Source organism: Drosophila suzukii, chromosome 2L, assembly GCF_043229965.1.
Source record: "Drosophila suzukii chromosome 2L, CBGP_Dsuzu_IsoJpt1.0, whole genome shotgun sequence".
NCBI classification, from domain to species: domain Eukaryota; kingdom Metazoa; phylum Arthropoda; class Insecta; order Diptera; family Drosophilidae; genus Drosophila; species Drosophila suzukii.
In genome coordinates this window covers 15,597,786-15,624,893 of record NC_092080.1, presented here as the reverse complement: position 1 = coordinate 15,624,893, position 27,108 = coordinate 15,597,786, and the positions used below count along the sequence as shown (strand labels likewise).

The 27,108-nt window shown below is 37.5% G+C and overlaps 2 protein-coding genes across 9 annotated transcripts; one reads left to right on the top strand and one right to left on the bottom strand.

Moving 5' to 3' along the window:
• Positions 1–231: 231 nt before the first annotated feature.
• On the top strand, positions 232–2,022 carry Cyp6t1 (Cytochrome P450 6t1). The gene is made up of 2 exons (XM_017084599.4): positions 232–1,653; positions 1,712–2,022. The coding sequence occupies exons 1-2, from the start codon at positions 352–354 to the stop codon at positions 1,991–1,993; spliced, it is 1,584 nt and encodes a 527-aa protein (XP_016940088.3). The 5' UTR covers positions 232–351; the 3' UTR covers positions 1,994–2,022.
• LOC108017481 (early estrogen-induced gene 1 protein) lies at positions 2,013–27,108 on the bottom strand. 8 transcript variants are annotated; one of them, XM_017084586.4, is made up of 11 exons: positions 26,916–27,108; positions 26,156–26,220; positions 11,656–12,101; positions 11,278–11,589; positions 10,992–11,221; positions 10,040–10,329; positions 9,890–9,972; positions 7,147–8,373; positions 4,602–5,210; positions 3,672–3,877; positions 2,013–3,613 (listed from the first exon to the last, which is right to left on the bottom strand). In XM_017084586.4, exons 3-11 carry the CDS (start codon positions 11,829–11,831, stop codon positions 3,495–3,497), a joined length of 3,252 nt encoding a protein of 1,083 aa, XP_016940075.3. In that variant the 5' UTR covers positions 11,832–12,101; positions 26,156–26,220; positions 26,916–27,108; the 3' UTR covers positions 2,013–3,494. The 8 variants fall into 8 exon arrangements, with proteins under 8 accessions (XP_016940075.3, XP_016940025.3, XP_016940017.3 ...); XM_017084536.4 differs by lacking the exon at positions 4,602–5,210 and having other exon boundaries at positions 26,156–26,223; positions 26,916–27,106; XM_017084528.4 differs by lacking the exon at positions 4,602–5,210 and having other exon boundaries at positions 26,916–27,106.

Below are 27,108 nucleotides of genomic sequence, written 5' to 3'. Positions count from 1 at the left end.
AGCTTTTAGTTTTGAGAGCTCATGACCAAAAGGAAGACCAAAAACCACTCGTGTCCCAATCAATGTACCTCCAGTTAATATTTCGGAGAGAATGACAGGAACACTTGAGGGTAAATAGATAAGTCATATATCTAGTATTCGGTGTAAGCATTAACAATTACACATATGTAGGTAAATTTAATGTATTTTGTGTACTCTTTAAATCGTTAAGAGAGTGAAAATGTGATCGTATTACTTGGCTTGCAGTTGTATATGTGTCGGGCAGATAGCGATGTACAATCAATTAAGCTCGTCTATATAGTACCTCTGTGAAACCGACTGCAGTTGTGGTCAGACAGTCTTCACGTAATCATGTTTATTGCTATATTTTTTATTATTGTGGCTTTTGGAGTCCTCGTTCAGCTGCCCGTGGTCGCTACCGGTGGATTGCTACTTGCACTGATCTCCGTTTGGCTGTGGCAACGTCATCATTTCTGGTACTGGCACCGTTTGGGCGTACCCTTCGTACCGGCTACTGCATTTGTGGGAAATGTGTGGGACCTTTTGCGAGGAGCCTGCTGCTTTGGCGATCAGTTCCGAGAGTTGTACGAGAGCAAGGAAGCAGCCGGCCGCGCTTTCGTGGGAATCCATGTGCTGCACAATCATGCTCTACTTCTTCGGGATCCGGCTCTGATCAAGCGTATAATGGTCGAAGACTTCTCCCAGTTCTCAAGCCGTTTTGAGACCACAGACCCCATAGGCGATACAATGGGGTCCCAGAATCTATTCTTTTCGAAATATGAATTTTGGCGCGAGACGCATAAAATCTTTGCCCCCTTCTTTGCTGTGGGAAAGGTGCGTCAAATGTACGGTCTTCTGGATAACATTGGAAAGAAACTGGAGGAACATATGGACGAGAAGCTAGAGGGGAGAGATAGTATGGAGCTGGAGGTCAAGCAATTGTGTGCCCTGTTCACTACGGACATCATTGCATCATTGGCTTTCGGCATAGAGGCACACAGTCTGCAGAATCCAGATGCAGAGTTTCGTCGTATGTGCGTTGAGGTCAACGATCCCAGGCCGAAGAGGCTGTTACATCTTTTCACAATGTTCTTTTTCCCACGATTATCACGCCGGGTTCGCACTCATCTTTACTCTGAAGAGTATGAACGTTTTATGCGCAAGTCCATGGATTACGTTCTTGCCAAACGCGAAGAAAGTGGAGAAAAGCGGCACGATTTGATCGACATATTTCTGCAGTTAAAGCGTACAGAGCCAGCGGAAAGCATAATTCATCGGCCGGATTTCTTTGTGGCCCAGGCTTCTTTTCTGCTCTTGGCAGGCTTCGATACCTCGTCATCCACCATAACCTTTGCCCTGTACGAGCTGGCCAAAACTCCAACGATTCAGCGCAGATTGCGGACGGAGATTCACGACGCCATACATTCTAGCCATGGTCCGCATCTGAGCTGCGAATCCGTCTGTGGATTGGAGTACCTGCGGCAGGTAGTGGATGAAGTTTTGAGACTTTATCCGCCCACAGCATTCTTAGACCGATGCTGCAATTCCCGCGATGGCTATGATCTCTCATCGTGGAACAATGGATCACCTTTCAAATTGCATGCAGGCACGCCTGTCTACATATCTGTATTGGGACTCCATCGAAATCCTCAGGTTTGATAAGCATTTAATCTATAATAATAACAATAGTCTGTAAATGCACCGATTTCAGTACTGGCCAAGCCCCAAAGTCTTCGATCCAGAACGATTTTCAGCCGAGCAACGCCAACAGCATCATCCAATGACGTATTTACCTTTTGGAGCAGGTCCAAGAGGATGCATTGGAACGCTGCTGGGTCAGTTGGAGATTAAAGTTGGACTGCTGCACATTCTTAAAAACTTTCGGGTGGAGCTCTGCGAGAGGACCTTGCCGGAAATGAAATTCGATCCCAAAGCCTTTGTTCTTACTGCCCATAACGGAACCTACCTTCGTTTTGTTAAGGATCCCCTTTGAAATAAATGTTTTTCATATCTTAAACTGTAGTAACGTTGTTTATTGGTAATTGAATTTTGCACACATCTTTTTTTTCTGTTTCGTATTTAAAACTTGTTTAACTTCAGCACAAAAATCTTCACAAATTTGTCAATTGAGTTGGCCAATTGTTATTAATTAATCAAAGATTTCTTGCCAGATGTTTATGTAAGGATAAAGTCAAATTACTCATAAAAATAAAATACGAATTTTTTAATAATACCTTTTTCGAAAGCTAAGGTAGTCTTGAAAATAAATCTGTTTCTTCACAACAGCATTTGGCCAACTCGAATTACTTGACAATTATCAACCATGGATCTTGTTTTTATTTTTGTTTTTTGCATGTACAATTTATAAAACTAATATGGAGGTTTTCGAGTTCTCCTCTTTTTACAAATTATCGAAAAATAACTAAAGCAATTTTACACAGACATTATTAACATAAGCTATAGCTAATAACTATTTTCATTTTTTGATTTTAATTTGAAGCGTTGGATACACAAAATAATAAACGAAATATATTCTTTACATCAAAACGCTGAAACGATTAGTGCATTATTTTCACAATTCGCGTTATCGGTTCTCGGAAGTATAAAATAATAACTACGAGCTAAGAATACCAGTTAGCAATGTACAACGATGGATAGTATGTATGACGTTAATAAAATAAAGTTCTTTGTGAGTAGCAATAAAAGTATGTGTAGTTATATTATCAAAAGCAAAATGCAAATTACAGGCTGAATTGTAAATGTAAAACTATTTTAGCTGATTATTAACTTATTTAGTTTTTTGATTGATGCGCTATATCTCGATGACTATTACAATGCGGGATTACAATTTTGAAGCTTTGCACTTGTTATGGCATATAACATCATGTGTAGCAGAACCCGTTGTAATTCAGGTTGTGTAGCAAATTTGCATTTTGTTTCGATTAGTTTTCTGAATATATATTTTAATGCCTGAGGCTGGACATATTGATGGAAGCAAAAATCGAAATCATAATTTTAGAAATTAGAATTAAAACATTTCTCATCTATATTATTTTTGTGATTTACTTTTTATGCATATGTATATAAAGTGCAGTTTTACGAAGTTCATTTTTGGTTTTCCTAATTCTCAGCGGTTGTTTACCTGATCCACAACACTTGCCAAAAAACACATAGACATGTTAATAGAGAACGAGTTGACGGCAATATTGTCCGATTGTTACCCTTTTAACATATCTATAAAATACATGCATATTTGTTTATGATCATATATAAGTATAGCTAGTTAATTACATTCATAGTAGTGTAGTTTCGACATGACATACATTTATATACTCATATATAGCGTATTTGTATTCTCACTTTAGTTTGCAAGTAAACAATGTTTTGCATTACCTAAACTATTTCGATTAGTTCGATACTCATTCTGTTTTTTTTTACTCGATCAGTAAGTCTTCTAATTCATTTTAAAAAACAGTTGTGAGTCCCGGACACTACTATCTCCTATCCTGCATGACCACCTGTTTTAGGGCACCCGCTCGGACGCTTGACTTGACCTCGTGTCCACCCAGGGAGGCGGTTCCGTCACGGGCTATGTACAGCTGAAGTCCAGAGGCTAGACAAGAGAAATGGGTTAATAGATACATCCTAGTCATGTGCATCAAGCTACTCACTTTCTGCGGACTCCTCCAGCTGATCCAGCTTGGTGTCCTTCAAAATCTCATCAATTAACGAGTCCGGATTGACCCGTGTCTCCTCCACTCTGTCCGAAACGCGTGGCCCATCATCAAGCGCACCCTTTTTGCGCTTCTCACCGCTACTTTTCGTCCGATCTAGAGATCCTGTTTCACTTATAACTAACGAACCGGAACTGGGATTCCTGAAGGAGAGAAATGAGAAAATTTTACATGGTTGTTAACAAACTTTTAACACATGTGCTTATTTGATTACTTAACAGTATATGATGTAGAAGTGCAATAATATGAATAAAACTTTTGGGCGCGCTTAGCAATTGCAAGAGAAACAAGACAACAGAAACGCAGGCAATAACGAGGCAGAACAATACAATAAGTTTGGGAACTTTTGAGTACCATTCCAAACAAATACTGTGCATTTTCATTTATGCAATGAGAGTATGGTGATTTACGGTTTGTGCAAATATTACCCATGATTAAATTACAAAAAAAATAATAAAAAATTTGATTTTAATAAATATACAAACGTAGTTTTATAAAATAAAATTGTCCAGATTTTTAAACTTTTAAAATAAAATGAATAAAATTTTTTAAAATTCATTCAATTCAATAATTAATAAACATACATAATACACCAAACATATTTTTGATAGATATAATTATTTTATAACAAATTAAACTTATAGCTAGGGCTGGCAGTAGAAAATGCAGCTCAAGTTACTCTCCTCTTTTTGTGGAAATAATTTCGAATTAAAATTATTAAAATTCGATATGATTTGAGCAGAGAGTGAAAATGTGCTGATTTCTAGACATTTGAAAATAATTGTACATTACAATTAAAAACACAAAATTACGCAAGTCAGTAAGTAAAAAACTAGAAACCAATGTGTGAACTTAAAGTCAACCCACATCATGGTGATGCTAGGGCGGCGAATGATTTGGGTGGTGGCCAGCGGCGAGAGGGTGGCTCCCGAAACGGACACAGTGGTGGCCGAGGCCAGGGCGGAAGCCTCTGCGGCAGCTGCCGACGTGGAGAGGAGCAGCGAGGCGGCCGATGGGTTGGAGCGGATGCTGCAGGCGTCCGTCGGACTGGCGGCCATCGAGCTAAGGGCATCCCCGGACATGACATTGCCCAAGCGGGGACTGCTGCCATGGCCATTCGGCGATCCCACTGACTGCATCTGCTGTTGCTGCGTTTGCTGCGGTGTGGAAGCGGCGGTGTGGCCATCCACTGTGTCCTGACCACATCCTGAATTACACTGGAAGGTAATCACTGCTCCGCTGCTGCTGCTGTTGCTGTTGCTGCCATTCGAGGAGGAGGCCGAGTGGTTCGAGTGTATACTGGCCAGTGTTCCGCATGGCGGTGAATTGGATCCCGCCATATAACAATTGGTGGCTGCCACACCCGCCTGCTGCTGCTGCTGCTGCCTGTTGGTGCTGCTGCTGACTGCACCCATGTTGCCGCTGTTGGTGCTCCCATTGCCGTCGAATAGTCGACGAGGGACTCCACTAAAGCTTCTGAATGAACGCGTCGTTAAATGCGAATATTGGTTTTAGACACAGAACATCACAAACATATCATATAGACACGGATAATAAATAAAAACTTTCAAAATATTTTAACACAAATAAATGGAAAATAAAAAGCCAATAAATTTGGTACTTTTCTATGTTTCTCTATACTTTTAATAAGAAGCGAATGATTTTATTCTATGCGATTTATATATGATAAAAGCGTTTGAGATTGGTAATCTATGTAATCATGTATGTGTAATGTGGGAATAAATGTTTTCGCGGCTGTGTCAACAAGTCATACCGGAGTGACACAGAAGTCTCTTCCAACTGATGGTTGGAAGCTGTATTAATGTATGTAAAAGATTTTTGTGTCTCCCCAGGTTTAAACCAAAATTTAAAAACATATCCATTTGTTCATAAGATAAACAAAGCAATCGGATGCCTCAATCAAAAAGGAATATGAAAAAGATCCACTATTTTAGAGAAAACTTATTTAAAATAATGATATGATTTTTAGGGCTACGAAATACTTATACAGAAAATGTATAAAGCGAAGTTAAGTCTAGCTGTCTTTTTGAATCATTTTTGAAACTACATAGATAGGAACAGAGCTGAAAAACTAGAATTGGATTTGCACTTTTCAAAAATGCCTACTAGAACGTCATCAGTGATAAATTATAAGGTATAACGCTGCGCCGTTTTAAAAATAATAAATTTTTTATAAGAGTTCTCATTAACCAATTGAATTTTTCACAGGAATTACGTCATTGCACACAACATTTGTAAACACAATTTTAAGGAATAACAAAAGATCCAGCAGGGATCAAGATGTTTTGGTTAACGCGGCCAATATCAACGAACTCGATCCGAGTAAAAACTAAAACTGCCAATCAAATATAAATGTTTTGAATAGTCCAGCTAAACATTTATCATTAAACTTATCGATATTTTTAAAAAAGTTTTAAATCTATAACTATTAAAAATAAGTAACGAGTTGAAGAAAGTAGTATATACAGATATTCTTGATCAGGCATGTCCGTCCAACAAATCGCCTGTTCGACTGTCCACCCTAAGGAACTAGCTCTTTTTTACGCCTAACTTCGATTAACAGAGGTAAACTAAAATTTATGGGCGATTATTTTTCCTGTATGTTTTACCAACTTTCAAAAAAATCTTTTGCAACGAAGAATTTTAAACCAAGAAGGCGTGACGATAAGAAAGTAATAATTAAATCGTATCCCATATTATCTTTCATAGAATTTTTGCATAACTTTGGCATTAGTCAAAACTTTGTAAAAAGTTTTAGCCTGCATGATCCGCAGGCAACGCAGGCTTAAGCTTGATTAGTCCCTCTAAGCTTTTTGATATGAACGACCATTTTAATACTATAATTAATCTACACCTATTAGGGATTAGGGTGGTTTGATTAGATCATTAATGTTATGTGATGTAAGTAAAAAAGGTAGTCGTAAAATCTTGCTCCATTTAAGTACTGTACAATCTTTTTTTGCGATTACGAACCAACCTTTATAACCAGCTTACATATATCTTTAAAAGGTACTGTAACCAACGTACTCAATAAAAAACCACAAATGATTAGTACAAACTGGAACAGAAAGAAAACAAAGGGCAAACAAACGAGTAACGAAAAAACGGTGATAATGTTAAATGGAAACGATAACGGCAGTGTGGGGTAGTGGACCAATACCAAGGACCAGGACTAACTCTATGACTATGTCGCGAAAGCGGAGTCTTAAGCTATAAACATTTAGGAACACAGTAAACCAGTAATGAGAACGTTTCAACTAGTAACGAGAACGTTTCAACGAGTAACGAGTAACCCTCCGCTTTCTAGTTCTATGTATTGAATTGACTATGGGAACCTTCAGGGAGTTTTTTTTTTTGGTTTGACTTGGTTGGTAATGATAACGCGACGCACCTCATTAGCTCGTAGGCAGCATTCGTGGAATGTGGCCGCACGACGAAGGATTCCTGAGTGGCCAGGGGCGTTGAGGAGGTGCCATGCTGCATATTGCGTCGATAGGGTCGCTGGAAGGGCGTACGTGACATGAATGACACCGAATTGGTAAACGGCTCTGCCGGCGAGTCCACCACGTCGTAGGTGAGCAGTCGATTCACATAGCTGGTGCTCAGCACCGGCTTCTCCGCCGACTGGACGAGACGCGGGAAATTCGGCTTACGTTCGGTGGTTGGAGTGAGGAAAGGGTCCGGCTCAATGCGATCGCTCACAATATCCGGTATGGTGCCCATCGATCGCATCTTCTGAATGGGATAATGAACTGACTGTGGACTCTCGTTGCCATCCTGACCGATGAACTTAGCGTTGCCCACTTTGATGTGATTATGATTCTGGTGGCTGCTCAGATGCTTAACATACAACTTCGCCGCCGACCCATTCGATGTGGTGGAGTTCTTGCGCAACTGATGGTACTGCTGAAAGCGCACCCTCTCCTCCAGCGACTGTTCATGCATGCGCTGGAACTCCTCGCGAACAGCTTGCTCTGCATACTCGTCGAAACACAGATTGTTCAGAGACTTCATCTTGGGTATCTGAGCATGTTCGGCCAGCTGCTTTAGGCGACGCGGTGAGTTGCGGTCCAGCTCCATGGATGCCTTGTGAAATTCCATCTCCAGGATGGAGAGATTCTCCATCGACTTTATCTTGGCCACCCGGGGCGTATGGTAGTTCTCCTCCAGGCCCGAGTCATTGTCCGCCGAATCCTCGTTCAGGTACTCATCCGTGTCGCTCGCCTCTCCACTATCGTAGTACTGCGTGGCATGGGAGGGAGATCCTGCACTGCGATAGGTGGAGCTGGGAGTAGCTGACAGCGGGTGGAACAGAGGAGCTCCAAGTTCTGCCATCGGGGTGCGGAACTCCTCGAAGGCCAACGTTCCCGAGGTGCTCATGGTGGCGTTTGGAGTCTGGTAGAGCTGCTCCTCACTCACATATTCAACTGTGGTGCTGAGACTAAGGTGCGTGTGAACATTATGGGTTTTGGGCACCACTGGCACACTGAGAGGTTGCTGCTGCTCTTGACCCTTTTGTGACCCGTGATGATGTCGACCGTGTGGTATGTTCAATTTCATGGCATTAATTGCTCTCTGATTGAGTCTATTAAGTAGAGAAACGGATTTTCTAAAACGACTGTAGTTTGTTTGGTATACATTTGATACGCAGGCACAGTCGTTTATTGAAATTGATTTTAATTGGTGTTATTGGAGAATTTGTTTGGCAGTTGGTTAGTTGGCCATATACCCCATTTGTTATATACAAAACATAATTTTAGTTTAAGAAAGAAAGAAAACAAAAATAATTTTAAAAATTTTAGCAATAAATTAGTAATACGTAAACATAGAATGTGTGAGATAATTAAACTAACATAAAATATAAAAGCTACCGTAAGACCATATATAACAGAACCAATTAAAAACCAAGACATTGAGTTTTAGTATTTGTGACCTTATATCCCGCTTAAACCATTGCTTTATAATGTTATATTTTAGTGGTGTTTTTTTAGGAATTCAAATGACCTAGACATAACCAATTACTTTCCTGAGCTCCGTTCATGCAAGCTTTTACACAATCATAAAAAGGCCAAAAGTCAAAGACAGAATTGACCTTAAAAAACGAAACTTCCAACAGAGGCGGCAAGGGCAAAAGACCATTGCGCACGCCTCATGACGCCAGTTTGTTGATGAAGTCATCGGATTCATATTTAAACAGGTCCCAACCATTTATAATAGTGTCCCCCGCCGCCCACAGAAATGTACCCCCTGTAATCCCTGCCAGCATGCATTTTTGAATTGCAGCCAACATGCATATAGTCAATCTGTTCATGGGAACATGGGATTATAAGTGACCGCGATCCTGCACTTGCCGTCGGTCGACCTTAAACTTGGCTAATATTTCTGTTTAGTATCCGCCCAGCAGGTGCATTTCAATATGAACAAAAATTAGCATTACATATATAAATAACTGAAAAATCCAACCATTATTACTTGGCTAAAAGGCTTTAGTTCATCCTGACATTGAAATATATTTTCAAAACCATCCCCTCATTGTTTAATATTTATGGAAAATTTTATCTTCATGTTCTTAAATAAAAAATCATTAAAAATATGTTTTTAGCTAAAGATAATAAATGGACCATAATACAGTAATGCTTTGGAAGTAAAATAATAATATCAATGAAATACAATGACATAGATGTAACATAAACTATTTTAAAAATACATAATTTTAAAAAATAAAATAAGCATAGTAACAAAAGTTTTATCAGTTCTAACTTAAAGAGTTTTCATTGTGAGTGTATAAGTATTTGGTTGTTAAAGTATTTGATCAAATATTCAATTAGTATAGTTGAAGACAAGCAGTGATTACATTTCTCAAGTTAGGACATACTGGTCGCGCGGTGTATTAATGTGTTGTTTAGTGTTTTTGTGTTAGGATTTTAGACACAACTTAATTATGTTGGTAATGCTTTAGCATATATAACGCATGTAGAGATTTGAGCATTATAGTATAGCAATTTGTTATTTAAAGTATGTAGTTCTCGCTTACACGAATCTTGGCAAAATATGTCAAAATTAATATTACAAGAAAATAAGTCAAAACTTTTTACAGAATATAAGAATTAAAGAAATCTATGTGCTCGACTTACCTAGCATGTCCCGAATCACCCTCGGAACTTTGCCTTGAATGTTGACTGTGCGAAAAACTACTATAACCCGAACCTTTTGACATCTGATTTGGGAGAAGCAAAGAACATTAGGTATTTTTCATTTCAGGTACCTCGCCCCGGGGAACTCACTTGACTAGTATTACTGGAATTTCTTGAATGACCCATTTCTATGAGGGTGGCGTTGCCGCCTCCAGAAAAAGCGATTACACCTCCTGTGGTTCCGTAGTTATTGCTGCCAATGATTCCCAGTCCCGGTTGCGGCTGGGTCACAGGAGTAATGGCATTGGCAGCTGAGGCTGCCGCATGTTGCTGAAGATTATCCGTGGTCAGCGTTACTCCCGATTCCGAGGACTCCGACAGCCCGGAGTCCGTCACAATAGCCGCTATCAAGGCCTGGTTATCGATATCTGCCAGTATTGCTAAAATAAAAATGATAGTAAAAATTTGTGGTTACAGGAAAATGTTCATCACTTGAACTTTCTATTAGTTAGAGAAAAAGATATTTTTTTATTTTATTCATGCGTTTTTTGTGTTCTATGCCTTTACTCACACTATTCCTAAGATTATCAAAAAACGGCTTTCCCAATTTCTAAATATTTCGAAAGATATAAAAGAACACGATATTCCTTTTCGGGAACTGGGATGGATGGGGAATTCAAGGACTGAAAGCTTTAAAACAGAGGTTACGCAATACAATGCGGCACGCAATACAATGACTTTGTCTTTCATTTTTGTGGGTAATTTTCACGAAATGCTTTTTCGATGTGTGGCGGCAGAGACCAGGAAGATGGCGACTGCTGCTTTAATGTCTTCTACCCCTTAAAATTTTGCCATTTCTATTAGTTCGTATACACGATTTATGATAGCTCATTTTTATAGGTAATTAAATTCTCTTTCACTGACAACCGTTAAAACAAAATACAATTAACTGCACGAACTATTTAGAAAACAATGCTAATACTCTACATTTTAAAGGCATGTTTCCTTATCATCAATCGAGAAAACCCTTGTTCAAACCCTATGTTAAACTAACCCTTCTAATAACAATCTGAAAAACTAGGAATTGAGTTCAGTTACTCACCCTCCTCCTTTGTAGTGGATACGGGCCGCGTGCCGGGCAGCGACTGATTGCTGGGAACCCCACCCAAGGTGGCTCCACTTCCACCCAAGGGTATGGCCGATCCTCCGCTGCCGCTGCCAATGCTGGGCATCGCGGTGGCCGTCGGAGTTTGCAAGCCAACTCCTGTGGCGGCATTGGACAAATCATCCATCGAGGGTTTGCTCTGCTTGCTCTTCAGGTTGGGTGTGGGTCTGTCGAAAGCCATTAAATTAGTAAGTAATATCTAGTGTTTCATTGATTTACTTACGCCTTGAAGAGAATATCACCGCTGAGCATGTGCATCTTAATGCTCACCCGCAGCATGGAGTTGTCCAGGCGATGTCTCGAGTCGTAGCCCTCGAGGAGGAATCGACGGGAGGTGAGACCGGCGCCGGCGAATTCGGCAAGATTGAGGTCGATGAAACCCAGCTTATAGTAACTTCGACCGCCCTTCATTTCTTTGCGTATCGAAATACGCAGGTGGCAGGGATCCAAAACGCCGGTCGAGGCATTCGCACTCATCTTGCAGGGAAACTCGAAGCTGCGGTTCCATTCCACTCGATGATTGCGCACATCCTCGCTAAAAATAACCAAATATCTTCATTAGGTATGGTACAATGGGTTTAAGAACTTAATGGGATCTCACCGACTACTGTACTCCTGAAAGGATCCTCCATCGAGCAATCGTATCTTGGCAAACAGGACCTCATTCACCAGGGCCACCTCCACTAAATCCTGCAGCTGCACTTCAACATTGAACTTGTACTTCTTCTTTTTCATCATAAAGGCCATGCCAGGGGGGCTAGGCCCAAGAAGTGTCATTAATTTCTGACCAACAATCCGAGTTCTTTCGCCGTCCTACCGCGAAGTGGATAGAAAATTCCCAGCGGTTGTTTAGCACCGCCTCAAAATGGCCTCTGAATTGATGGGTCTTCTGCGATTCTGGAAATTATCAACTTGCTCTTAAGCTTTATTGGTTCTGGCTCCCTTTATTCTGTTTTATTTTCTTGGGCTGTTTACTTTACTGCCATTTTAATTGTTGACCATGTGCCGGAGGCAGAAGATAATGGTTAAGGTCCGGTGGTATCCCCGCTGGAAGTAAAATAAGCAGAAGGCAACCAAGGTGTTAAAATCGCTTGACATGTAATCGTATTGGGAGAATGTGTGAAGTACAAATGGAAAATTAATCTCAAGCATAGTTGTTTTGAATAGAAACTCACTACCATTATTGTTATAATGTTGTACAATTTTTCTAAGGTGTTTTCGAGGCTATATAGGAGACATTTCTGACCCTATAAGGAAAGAAAATTATTGTGAACAGCATTACCAGTGAATTTTCCTTTCTCATTTTAAAAAATACAAGCCTCAAGCACTCGCACTTTTTATTTTTATAAATATTCCAAATCAATTTATTTTTCTTATGAGCCATCTACAGATTTCCGAATAACACCCAAATTGGGGATAATAAAAAAATTATTATAGCAAAAGCAACTAATTTAATATCAATTGACCTTTACCTTGCATCATCCACAAACACAAAGGCACAAATATTTAGCGGGCAAGGTGTCTATTTATTAACGATGACGCAGCAACAAAAAATCATATAGTATAGCAGTGAATGCAATAAATTAGCAAAATACGAAAATAATAGTTCTTATTTCATCTAGTTCCTCAATTGGCCGCCTCACATAAGTTGGCAAGTTCAAAATGCATACAGATATGTACACCTAGAAAAAATCGGAAACCCCAGTTTTATCTGGGTGTACCCAGTCCGTATGTATGGAACAATAGCAATATAAACACAAACAGCTGCCGTCGTTCGGTAAAAAGCACGGTGTAAACAAAGGCTTTATGAGCTTGAGAAAACGCGCCGTCGGAGGTAGCGATGAAAACTGTGATCTCTTTATTCTTATATACCTAGACATATTTGTTCTGATTTAACTATTTGTCGTTTCTCATTTGCAAGTGTGGGTACACTGTCTTCTAGTTAGTGTGGAAGTACATGAGGGTTGACAGACATGATTCTTTAGATCACCGGGGATCTTAACTTTTCATTGCTTGATATGTTGGTCTTGGGAGTTATAAATGCATGAAACGGGAGAAAATAAGCAGTTACAATTATTATAGTAACTTTACATCATACAAATGTTTAATGTATACCCATAGAATAAAAAACTGTCGTATAACAGAGATTTGTGTAGGTTTATTCCAAAAATATAGGCTTTACCACCTTACACCTTTAAAGCCCATTGTCCTAAATGAATCTTATCGCATATACATATCGCATATCGCTGATATTGATGTCAAAGTCTACTCTATACCGACAGGTCCGAATGTCAGGAACAATAAAACCATTAAGAACTATTAAAACATTTTTACAGAAAAAATATCAGACCCAGTTGTATAGATTATATAAAAAAAGAACGCAACTTTAGCGGACAATTAAAACTCGATGATGACTCGGTGATGATCTCATTGATGGAATGTGAAAATGCGGCACACTTATTCCCGATAGGAAACGGAAGAACCGGATGTGACTTGACTTGTTATTAAAAGTACGCCTCTGTTATATGCAAAATATTGGTAGTATCATCTGTGAATAAATGAGACTAGACTATTGTCTAGACCCTAGACTGTATGTTGAGATCAGAGTTTATTTGCACACAACTGAGATCTATTGTCTCATCAGCATCGAGTACAACTGCACCTGCAACAACCGATATTCGTATCACAATTATAAACAACACTGAGCTACACAAAAAATGTTGAGTTCTGAAAATACACATCACATCTGATGAAGAAAAATAAAAAGTTTATTACGATTCGAGTTAGAAGTTCTAACTTAGAACAGAATAAAGAACCAATGTAATTTGGCTACTTTCGATATGTACTTTCACAACTATTGCATCAGAATGTTGCACAGTGTAATACACGGCGTGAGTTTCCACGAATGTTTATTGTTCCACACGAAACTTATCTAATAGGTACATTCAAGTGACGGCATGCCAATATATATGCACATATAGATAGAGATTGCGAGAAAACGTCATCGAAAAGGCTTGGTAACTAATTGCTGTCGCTGAACAAATTTATGACGTGGGCTGCCATTATTTTGCCAAAAAATGTATCTATGTACTCAGTGAACAATGATTGTTTATGTTTTGCGGGAAGAACAGCAGGTATTTCCCATTACTTGGCAAGCCCACTCAAAAGATTTTTCCGAATTTCCATGAAAAACAGGATTTCCATTAATACCGAGAACATTTATTTTAATCTTCCCACGTAATTTCAATAATGTTTTTTTTATGAATCATATGAACTGGTATATGATATAGTATCTATCTAAATGGGATTATTATTTTTTCTTCGAAAGAGCCTATAGTAAGATAGTAAAATTTAATTTACTTCTATTACGTGTAAAACTACGATACCAGAAGTATTAACAAGTATTAGGGAAATCAAGATTAGGAACGTAAAGTTAAACTATCTATTTTCCAGTGCTTTTACAGATCTTATGTCTTTCATGTATTAGTTTTAATATCTTCCACAATTTCGTATCAGGAACCTCTCCAAATCGAAATATTTTTTCCGTTCTAGTTCCGTTTATGATAACCTCAATAGCCATTTAAACTCAAATCTGCTGTGCCAGATTATAGGTCCAGTCTACAATTAAGCACAAAATAAAACAAAAGTCACTCTTAGAATGCCTATCAGCCCTTCACCAAGTTCGGGGGCAATGGGTGCACAGTCAGCTAAATTTATCAGTTGTTCAGGGGAAAAAGTCTAATCTTAAGTTCAATTGAGCACACTTGTAATAAATGTAAATTACAACATGGGCTTTCTAATAGCAATTGTTTGTTGTCGTTTGACGGTTGTTAAAACAAATCCGTGGCTGATGAAATGGCTGTAAAACTTTCAATAACTTTGTAGGGTAGAAATATTTAATAATCTTGAATCTATATTTATAATTCTCAGCTGTATCCTACTACTTGTGGTTGGTTTTATTCTTGCTGAGACCAAGCGAGCTGAATCTTTTCCTAATAGAGAATACAAATAATTCGTTTTTTAAATACCTATGTATACATTTCCGTTTCTATCTGCCCACACCGAACGTGACTGAAAATGCGAAATGAAAAGCTGCCCTCTTTTTTTTCTTGGTTTAATTTTCTTTTTAAATTTCTATCAAAAACGCCGGAACACGTCTGTAATTTAATGAGATGGTTCTCCGAATGCTTCTTCTGTTCTCAGTCCAAAGCGACTGACAGTTATGGATATAATGAATTCAAAGCGAGCCCGGGGACACACGTGAGTGAAGTGTACTTAAAAGGATTGGACATATACTTATATGAGTCCCCGGATGGACTTTGTTTGGTTCGGCTTTGTATCTTTTTGAAAGATTTATGATTTTTTCAGACAGACATTTTTCAGTTTTTAAGCCCGAATAGATCTATATCACATATCACATATTGGCAATCAGGTAGTCAGACTGCCATGGCTTTTTATATCGACTCGGATGTTGAAGTTTCCTTCATTAAGGAAAATTGCACAACTTACTTTTGATCTATTTACGCGTAACTGGTATAGACAGCAAAAAAAAAACAAAAGTTAAGGCAGCTAGGGTTCAGGGTGCTGTTTATTTGTCATACCTACATTTATAAAAAAAAGAAGCAACAAAAAGTTTTAACAATACATTTCTTAATCATGTCGCCTTTAAAAATCGTCTTTGTTTTTGTTATTTACGCCAATGTGTTGAAAACACATGTGTATTAAAAAAGGTATACGTTAATATACGTATGTAGACTGTAATATGAGTAATGTGATCCAACGCTTGACAACTGCGGCAACAAAACAAGTTGAAATAAAGAAGAAATGATCATTGTGGTTAATGTGGAAGAGGCCTCTGATTTAAAACAGGTGCATTTAACAGGGCAAGTAACTTGTAATAACTAAAATAAAATTTAAGTGGGATAATATTTGTAACTTCAACAGTAATATATCTTTTATAAAAAACTGGAGCTTGTTTTTCAGCGCTGTGTATTAATTGTATGTGTATCACGTATCTGTTTACTAACTTCAGGCACATCGATGATGAAGTCATTTGCTCTGACAGTCAATGACTCGCATTGGAATAAGCGCGTGCAAGGTTTGAAATACATATGTGTTTATTTTAACTTTTTTTTCCATCTCCACATCTGTCTCATCCCCACTTCTTTCCCTCCTATTGGATACAAACGCAATTAACTGAATACTTTTGATTTGGCATATCTACACGTATTTCTCAAACTTATCAGAATTCCTGCGATTAGATCAAAATATAATTACAATCCGTTTTCGTTTTTTGTTTTCGCTTTAAGCAGTTGAGTACACATTTTAAGCAAGTACTCCAAATTTAGATCTTTTTCATTTGTTGTTTCGAATAGTAAAGGAGACAATAACAACGTGATATATTTTAAGATTTTTTAAGATGACTCACAAGATCAAAAGGAAAAGTTATAGTCGACATTTTATTTTTTGATTTCCCCATTGAGAAAATGGTTTAATTCAAGTTATAACCTTAAATGTTACGAGTTTTTTATAACAACTATTAAAAACAAACCTGTTTAAAGGGATGTTTATTAAAAGTTTATCTGTTGCTGTCTCTGCTTATAAAGATAATTATAATTAAACTAATTCCTCGTAGATTAGAAGGGTATATGGTATTCCCTGAAAAGTTTGTATCATGTTATAGTTAGAAATTGGATTATATGCTAAATAGTAAACTAAAGATACAAATCTTTCTATAGTCATAATTTGTTAAAGTTCATATTTAATTATACATTTTACAATACCAAATTTCTTTTATTAAACTTCATTAAGAATCGATTGTTTATTATCGATTGTGTATTATTAATCAAAACAACTGCACAGATCAAAACATCGTTTTGTAAGTAAACACCCACAAGTGTTGATGGCAACAAAGCAACTGAACCAGTGATACCCAGTATCTACTGCCCTATTTAAACCTTAATTTTATTTTTGTTCACTCAATTGTGATTAAGATACACAGACAAGAAAAGTTTTTCAATTTCGCATAAATTTGCCACCAGTTATGAATTCAGACAATTCTGGATGGATTCGGATTCGGTGGGAAAGGCTACCTGAGACACGATGTTACACACATTTGCTCGAAAACAATATACTCCGTACTCTCAGTACAAGTACCGTGCATAACAACGTAGACCCCTCACATGTACTACGTATATTATATTATATATAGTATATTATTACCACGGCGAGTGGAATCCGCAACTTGACAACAGCAACGACACCAAATGCGATAAATTCTAATTGTGCCACGAGGCAGCCTCCAAGCGACTGAGGGGTAAGGGGCACTACTGGTCGGTCAGCGTTTCATTGAGCGTTGAATAAGCGACCGCACACATGCCTAATCTCAGCTCGTGTCCAGATGACTTTGCTAGACTAACCGGCACTTAAACCGATTTACAGTCGACTTTCTTGACACACAATTGTGAATGCATTATTTGCCATGCGCTCGGACCTGACGTAACAAGTTGGCAACAACATTTACTAAATTCTGTAGTAGTTATAACTGTTACGTGGGGTAAAAGGGTACTATTGTGCTAGTTAAAACGTGTTATACAATTTTCAAACAGACAAAATACAAATTATTCATGGGTATATAGAACGGAAATAGGTATTCCTAAATCAAAATACAAAAAATATTGTTCCATACTTCTACAAATTTCAGAATGTGAATGTTTTGCTGTCCAAATAAGGACAACAGACTTCCACCGCCAAGATTACACTAGGTTAGCATAAAAATGTACTTTCATGACCCTGGTTCTTTGATCTTTCAACACCTAGCACTTAAGTCGAGTTATATCACCGAAGTACATAATATATTCCAATTTCACTTTTAAGCACGGGCAAAAGTCATTGTGTAAATTATTATTATACCTCTTATTCTTTGAGTTCAAGGGCATATTCTAATTAAAAAGTACGACAAATATTTAAGAATGTTACCACCTCCGTGTGTATTTTAAGATATTATGACAGGGTACTGAGTGAATGGGTTTGCTGCTTTGTTATTAAATATGTTTAGGAATAATATTGATTCTATATATTGTTTGAACCCAAAAGTAAACTTAATGAAGGAGATAAGCAAAGCACATAATTTAACGGCTTGTCTTTTAATTATAAACCACTATCTATGAAAACAGAACTGTTCTTATCAAGGCACCGCTAAAAAGGTCTATTATGGATGTTACATTGAACTTTATCAAACATTTTCTATTTATTAAACCATCGCTAACTTGCACTTGAAAATGAACGACGAAAACAAAGATAAAGCGCAAAACAAAAAACTACAAATACACCTGATCACACACATGGCATACACGACAATATAAATATAAATTTAAAGACGTAATGTAAGCCCCTTGAACGATAACACTAACTTACAAAGAAAACAATATTTTTTCAGCTTTCAGGTTAAACTTGACACAACGTGTTAAAGAGAGCTTAAGTTAGCACTAAAATTTGAACAAAAGGGTAGTAAACATTAGGATTCCCAAAAATATTAAACAACTTCCATTAAAGTGTTACTATCCCGGAATTTTAAGAACCTGATCTGCATACGTTTCCAAAATAAAACAAAAAAAGTAACCTAACAGACCGTAGCAGTTAAAGCTATGTCAGCTATTCATTATAGTGGTCCGATTTCCATAAATTTAAACTGAATTCGAATAAAACGACATAATGCATAAATAAAAAAAATATTATAAGGTACACCAACAAAAGCTGGGTCAGCAAATATTTGCAATTGCATTTAATAAGGCCAATCAATATGAACAAGTGATGTTGAAAAAATTGACACAGAAAAAATCTGATAAAGGAGGGAGAAAATAAACGTATAGCGAATTTCAAAATGATAAATAATAAAAGAAAACAATTATATGCTTGTGGACAAATGACAACTTTGAAAGGGGTCCAATGTTTATTACTAGTGCAAATGAAATTGTAAGTCTTTGAAGCGAAACCAAAGCCAAATGACCAGAAAATAGAGAATACAAAAAAAAGAAGCAGCTTATTGGGTAAAAAATAAACTAGGGTCTCGATGTAGTTTGAAAAGTTTTAGTGAGGGAGTATGTCTAAAATCGGGCGCTTCTAAGTAGCAATTAAAACTCCGAGCATGTGAAAGTGAAACAATTTATTATATTCATACAGTTAGGAAACTTTTATTATATTTCGGAGTCTCAGTTTTAAAATTAATTAAAAAAGTGCTATTAACTTATACATTATTAAATAAAGTTTTGACTTCTTCCTAACTATATTCAATCCATTAAGTAGTTTTCCTTTAATAACGAATATTTTATCTAACCGATATCCCCTTTATTTCAGATTTCTATCTTAAAGAGAAAAAATGTTGAGTACCCACAAAAAATTCGAAACCCAAGAAAAAAGTTGTTTGTCTGCTTTTTAAGTAGTTATGGAGAACTTCAATCACCCCCTTCAATAGAACAACACCAAGCGGACGATCCCCAAATGCGGAAGTGTTTTAATTTATAAATCTTTTGTTAGGTTTTAGTTTTATTTTCGTTTGTTTAGCCAAATGGAAATTGCGACGTTCCCACGATAGACAATTGAAATTGTCAACTGACAATGACCGTTAAAAATGTGAAAAAAAAAAATGAAACAAAATAGTATCGCAACTTGCAGTCGAGCGGCAATTGCAACAGCATCCCAAACACACTCGTCGGTTTTGTGGAAGGTGACCCGGTGTGATGGGGACACCCTTTCAATTCGTTACTGAATTTGGGGGCCAACGGCTATGGTAGGGAATTTCCCCGATTTTGTTCGGATTGTGGGGGAAAGAGATACAAAAAAGAAATACAATGCATTCACATGTATGTAGGTGTGCTCCGGTTTTTACTTTCGCAAGCTTTTTGCGTTTTACTACTAAAACGAGGAAAAATAAAAGGAAGCTAGCTTCGGCACGCCGAAGTTTTTATACCCCTGCAGGTCATTCCCGTGGGAGTATTCCGATTTTTAGAAAACCTAAAACTAATTACAGAAATTTTAAGATAATGTTCCATTTTAATTTACAACCGTACATGTTTACTGAAAACGAAATATAACGGTGTTTTTATTATTTTGACATTAACTATGGCAGCTTTATGATATGTCGTCCAATTTGTTTTAATTGTTATTCAGATTCTGAAATATTAAAAGAATCAAATATTTGCAAGAGAAGAAGTTAACATGTCAAAAACAACGGTATTATAATATTTTTACATTAATAAAAAATATTTTTTGGATCATTTCAATGGGACCTATAGGATACGGTTATCCGATCCGGATCGTTCCGACTTACATATATACTACTTACAATAGAAATAAGACTTTTAATAAGACTTTTAACTGAAAGACTAGTTTGCGTAGAAACGGACGGACAGTGATACTGATCAGGAATATATATACTTTATGGGGTCGAAAACGTCTTCTTCACTGCGTTCCAGAGCTCTGACTGAAATCATTATACCCTTTGCAAGGGTATAAAAAGTGCTACCGTCATTCTTACCAATTATATTAACAAATTTGAAAATAAATATGCATGGAAGTGCATCATATTTTTGTGGGCCTATTCCAGCAGATGTGGTTTGTGCTAATTTATTGGCCAGAAATATTAAATACATTGAATTAAATATTGAAGTCTTAGTGATAGTAAGCTTTATTAAGCTTTTCTTGTCCATTCAACCGTCAGTAGTAAACCACGTTTATAAAATTCAAGTTCAAATATTTGTCAAACGGGAAAAATTATCATAATCAGATACAAACTACTACATACCTACGCGAGTGTTGTTAGCTGTCCACAAACTACAAAGTGTACGCTTGTACAATAAACATTGAGCAATTGACATGAAATAACCTCCAAAACATATGGACAAGGAAACAGAAAGGGCTCCGCTAAATAGTTGCCACAAAAAAAAACAGAAAAACAGAAGCTAAGAAAAATATATAATAATGGGAAGCGAACGGAACTTGTTTTGAGGCAGAAAGCCAAACAGATTTTCTCACACTTAAAACGGCACTGTGTTATATGTGGAAATGCCAAGAAATTGCACAGTGAAAGAGTGAGAAAAGTCTTGCTTCCATTTTCTTTAATATTAAGGTGCCCATTAATGGCCAACCACAAAACAGTAATCTTAATCAACCTTGTAACGACTTGGCAACAAGTGCTTAATTAATAAAAAACATTTAACAGTAATAAGTCTACCCGAAATTCGATAAAAATATTTTAAGATAATATAAGAATGGTATGGTGAATCATCCCTTCAAAAATGTTCCACACTGACTATTATCATAAATCAATAAATCTTTATAGGTATACCAAGAAAAGTAAGTATAATTACCAATTCCTATGAAGACATATCGCAAGGTTATATTATCGATATCATTTTGCACTTAAAAAATTTAGTCAGCTCTTCCAAGAAAACACCTTTATGATCCTGTGTTTTCAGTTGAGATAAGATAAGTCTGGACACAAAAATAATAACCGGCGCAAACAGCTTGAAATCAAACAGTGACAGTAAAATAATAATAATAATAACCAGACTAAACTCGAAGTTCAAAAGAATTCAGGGGCGTAGGTAGGTATTTGCAGGGGGTAATAACCCCCGACTTCCATATCATTGACAATATAATTTAAAACCATTTATGTTTCTTTGTTACCTGGTACCCAATCACCCAAGCCCTAAAAATCCCCCCTCTTCATAAAATATCCTACGACTACGCCCTTGAAAGAATATATGACCTTTTCTCTGATAAAGACTTAAAACGATAAAGTGAAAAGCATTCCCGACATCGATAACAAAACTCATAAATTGTTTTATTGCACACAGTCCAAAAAATCTAGACCCCAGCAGATTAAAGACCATAACAAATAATTAATACGAACTAACGAGCTCGAGCGGCCTTGACTTATAAAAATGCACAAACGAATTTTGAATTTTAAAGCATGACAACAGAGAAAACAAAAAACACCTGGACATGCAAATGTACTTTGAGTTGAAATGAATATTTTATCCTAAAACTTTAACATAATTAGAGCAAGACCGAAATAAAACCGAAACGTGTTTTCGATTTTAGCGAGTGCAAAGGCACCAAAACGAAAAAAAACAATGGATTGTATTTCGAATTTAAAATAACATATAAGTCAGTGGAAAAGAGGAAGGGGAGATATCAGACAATGGAACTTGAAAAGTCAATAGATACTAACTGAAAAAAGGTATAAAAATTATATGTTTTAATAGTTTATAGTCAGACGGAATTGTTTAAATGGATTGCATATTTTTTGTAAGATTAATTTACTGATCTGCCTTATAGGAATATTTATTATTAGCAAACAGGCGGCGCTCAGCTATCTTGTTTGCTTGCTATTTTTCCATATGTTGACATTTCCTATCTTTATTTGCATTTATATTGCATATATGTTGTTAAAAATCGCTGGCGGAACTCACCCACTCTGATATATTTATTGGTACTCTCGGTAATGACTCATTGCAAGTATTTATATGGAAACAATCATAAAAATGGTTCGGTGGTTAGCACACCTTCTGAATTTAAATAATGATATTACAGACAATTATTTCCAAGATGAACATACAATTGAACTAAATCTTGGAAACATCATGAGCTTTAATAGTTCCATTTATCAAGGTTGTTCAACGAAAAGGGGATGGTAAGATGTACGCTTCATTTTACCTGTTAAATGCCTGTGCATTACGAGTAATGACTTTTAATAGTGTATGTAAATACAGCCTTTGCCAAATATGCAAATTAGTGTAGGACTCGAGTGCAGTGAGCAGTAAAAAGTCTGATTTTAGCGGCCTCTTTATAAAGTTCAGCGAACCACTTTTGAGAAGGAAAAGCAAGAGGGACTTTTTGACCACATATGATGTAATCTTTGAGGTGGATTACCCAACATAACGTAACAAAACGAGGGGGAATGGGAAAGAATGTTGACCTACAAACCAAATAATTGATTTTAACAAACCCCCAAAAAACGAATCCATTCCACTCTACGAACACAACCCCCACTAACAACACCTTTCAAGTTTTCATTTTTTTAATTTGCATGTCAACCTCCGAATATATACTTGATATACCTGTCGTCCCATGGGCACAAGCGATTCCTGGAAGCGAACGAGGCGTGTCGCCCACAGGTGAATGAATGAATGTTACCCGCTGCTGTCCTCCAGACCCGATCATCCCATCCCCCCGTCCAATCCGGTTAGACCCACTTCGGAGTGGAAAGGCTCATTTGACGCGTGGACGGCGCACGATAGCCAAACAAACTGAACTAAAATGCTGTTTAAACATCACAAAGTTGTAGAAAATCAATAAGCTGCTGTTTGGCTGTTGTTTTTGGGTTTGGGTTGGGTTTGAGTTTGATGTGTGTTTGGGGTGGTTTGTCGTCCTCTGTGATGTGGCAAGGAAATGGCAAGTGACTTGTTTTGCCTTTGAGGCACAGCGCTGTGCAAAGCAAAAGCATAAAATTGTAGCATTTATACGGAAGTCGGAAACACTTTTTCCACATGCTAGCCAAAGATGATGCAAGTTGCGTTGAGGCGTTGATGATGATGATGGCGACGATTACTGGGTCTGGCTCTGCTGATAAGGAAAGGCAGTTAACGAGGGGACGGAAGGAATGCGTGCAGTAGGGCAACAAAATCCAGTAAGTTGAGCAGATTCAGATACCATAAGTAGGAGCTTAGGCTAAGAAATGTAATCCCCAATATGCGTTTTCATTTTCAGACTACTCTTTCTAGCGCTTTAAGATATACACATAGATTAAAACTTGTATTCGCTAGTATCAGTTGGGAATTATAAACCCAAAAATGGTATATACACGAACATTCACATCAAGTAAGCAAAACATGCACAAGGTTTCACACTTTTTAACATTTCAAGAACTATGCGCATTCTTTCATTCGATCAAGCTTTTTCTTTGTTTTGAAAATCAAATTCCTCTCTGCGGGAAGTGTACACACGAAATACCATTTACAAACCCAGCACCCCCTCATTTCCAACTTTATTTTGGTTTATATTATCATTTCACAAGAAAAAGCCGAATACTTGTTTTCCTTATATGTTCATATAAAATTGCAAAAAAAAAAAGAAAGGAAAACAATGAAAAGAAAAGAAAGCAAATCTCGTGCAAGTTGAAGCCAAAAATATGTATCTCTTTTATATGTACATTATAATTCTCTTTTCACTCTCTGTATATCGTCTATGTTTTTTCAAGTTTCTTTCAGCGACTGTCGAAAAAGAGCTTTGAACTTGAATTGCACAGATCAAAAAGCCAAAAACTATACGAATTCTATGTGTTATGCTGCGAGTTATATGAATTCTTGAAGACGTGAGTTGTATGCGTAAGTTCACACATAAGATGGTATTTATCCACACTACCTTGATGTGATTGTATAAAATAATTGCACGAATTAGACTTCCCATAAACATGGTAGTGGTACAAAAGATACGTAGATACACTCCGGAACCAGAAGAATTATTTGGCTTGCTTTCCATCTTCTTTGCGACATTCAAATCGCCAAATGTTGTCGGACTGGTTCAGCAAGCTCTGGCGAGTATCTCTCTCTAACTCCCCGTCCCATTCCTGCTCCCTAACTAGCCCTGGGAATTGGGTTGCTCGAAGTGCCTCGAATCCCCCTTCATTAGATGAAAAAACAGTGAATTAATACCGAAACTCTTTTGCAAATATGTTCGTTTTGCGTATACATTACTGCGGTTCTCGTTTTCGATTCGGAACTTTAGAGTGAAGAGTAATTAAGCCACAAACTTAATCTTTTCCGGCAAAAAAACTAGTACAGAAAAGGTTTAATTGCTAAAAGATTAATTTTTGTTCACAGATCACCAAACTAGAAATAGTACTATTGAAAACAATTATATTTGGTAGGTGATTAAAGTCTCCAAACCTAAGGTAATATAGTGACTACCCGTATCACTTGCATATTACAACTTATCACCTCAACGAGTTTAATATAAATGGGTTAAAACACTTCCTATTGCTCTAGTAGGCGACATATAGATAACCTAAACCGCATAACTACCCATATTTCTCGTTCTGCGCCCACATGCAAGTGAAAAATTTGAATTTAATTGAATGCATCCTCATTAGAGAAGCAGACGAAGTCATTTGTGAACGAGAAGAGCAATTCAGGGTTGCCCTCCCCTGTTTAACCTCATTGGCGCTGATTTGATTTGATTATCGCAAACATTTTTCGCACTCGACAGCCGTTTTGGCTGCGAAATTGAAATTCTGCCACCGGACAAATTGAATTGCCCGTTTGTAGCTCAGATTCAGATGCGCCCAGCCAAGGCCCAAGGCGGGGTGGAGCCCGACTACCAAATTCTGAAGGCCCAGCCGAAAGCCGAAGCCTTTCGGAGCTTCGTTCCCGATGCTCCGCTATTTTTAGACAACTGGTTCAGCGAACATATATTACAGGCTAAAGACCGAGTATTATGTGGCCTCATCGCAAATGTCCCGCTGGATTTGTTTTTGGATTGAGTAAGCACATCTGGCAATTTTATTTTCAGAAGACTCATATTTAAATTCGAAGCTTTGCTTGACTTCAAATCGAACAAAATCAGCTCTTAATGAGCTAACAATTTGTAACGTTTGTAATTTACATTTTTAGAGTATTTGTTTTATTTTACAAAATTTGGCTGTTGTAGGAACTGGTCAATAAGCATTATTCGGACTGCTTATAATTTTGACAATGAATGAAAAGCCTACATGTTTCTTATGGCAATTCTGAAGAATTCGCGGTTCGTCGAGTATAATTTTTTGTTGAAATTCCGGGGAAGGATCCTAAGCCAGAGTGTAACCGAAATAATCAAAGATAAATTTTGGATGTGGTCCGACCGTTTTGCAAACGGAAATAACAAAATAAACGTAGATAGCGTTTTGAGATATCGAAAATACTGTTCCGTCAAGTTCCATAGAGAAATTCTTAGAATGCCTGAATGTCGATTCGGAAAAAACGGTATCGTGAAACACGCGTCAAGATAGTAGATTTTCCCGGTTTAGTGTATGTTTGCTTTGTAATTATCTGAATTGGACTTACCTCTGAATCGAAAACCCCACACGGAAAGTGTTTGTTTTTGTGGGCGTCAACGCTGAGATTGCAAGCTGCTGATTATACGGTGGAGATACGAGGGAAAATCATTTTTAAAATACACGGTTTACACTTGTCGCAAAAATTATTAAGAACTTGAGTGTGCGATAAAACAGATATATCACATAAAAATCGAACAAGGTGGCAGCACCAATACAACGACAGCAGCCCAACCAATACCAATGCAAGGGCTCCCCAAAGGGCGTCGCACGTCGGGATTGCGATTGTAGTTGTTTGTGTTTTGGAAAATATCTACATTTGTTGTTTTTTCCCCTAGCTTCCGGGGGGTTTTTACAATAATTAAAAGTTAACTTGGCAACTGAGAAATATGACGAGATGCAATTGTGAGATTTGAGACACACGCTTTTGTTGATGTAGTCGCTGGTTTTTCCACTTCCACTTTGTCGAGAACAGTGGAAAGAGAGAGAGGCAGAGGGTGATAGCAGAGAGAGGGTGAGACGGAGAAAAAAAAAAGAGAGCGAGATGAATACCCCCCGCACACCGAGATCAGATTCGTTTTTCAGCTCTGCGTTTCGCATTTGGCGATTTTCGTTTGAAACAATATGCAACTGTATAAATTGTATGCCTCACTGCTTTGGCAACACTTTTTTTCTTGTTTTTTTTTTTACATTTTTCTGGTGAAAAGGCTCACACACATACACAGGCACGCAAACCAACACTAAACACGCACTCGAACGACGCTGCTTACCAGAGACAGCCACACAACAACAACAACGTTTCGCTTTGTTCGCGTTTAAATTTGCAAACTCCAGTCGCTGGCCACTATTTTATTTGCTCGGTTCAACTGGCGAATATACTATTTTTGCACTTGTTTAATTGGCAGCAGAATCGCGATGATGCGCCACCCACGACCGAACCACAGCTAAACAGTATGACCCTGG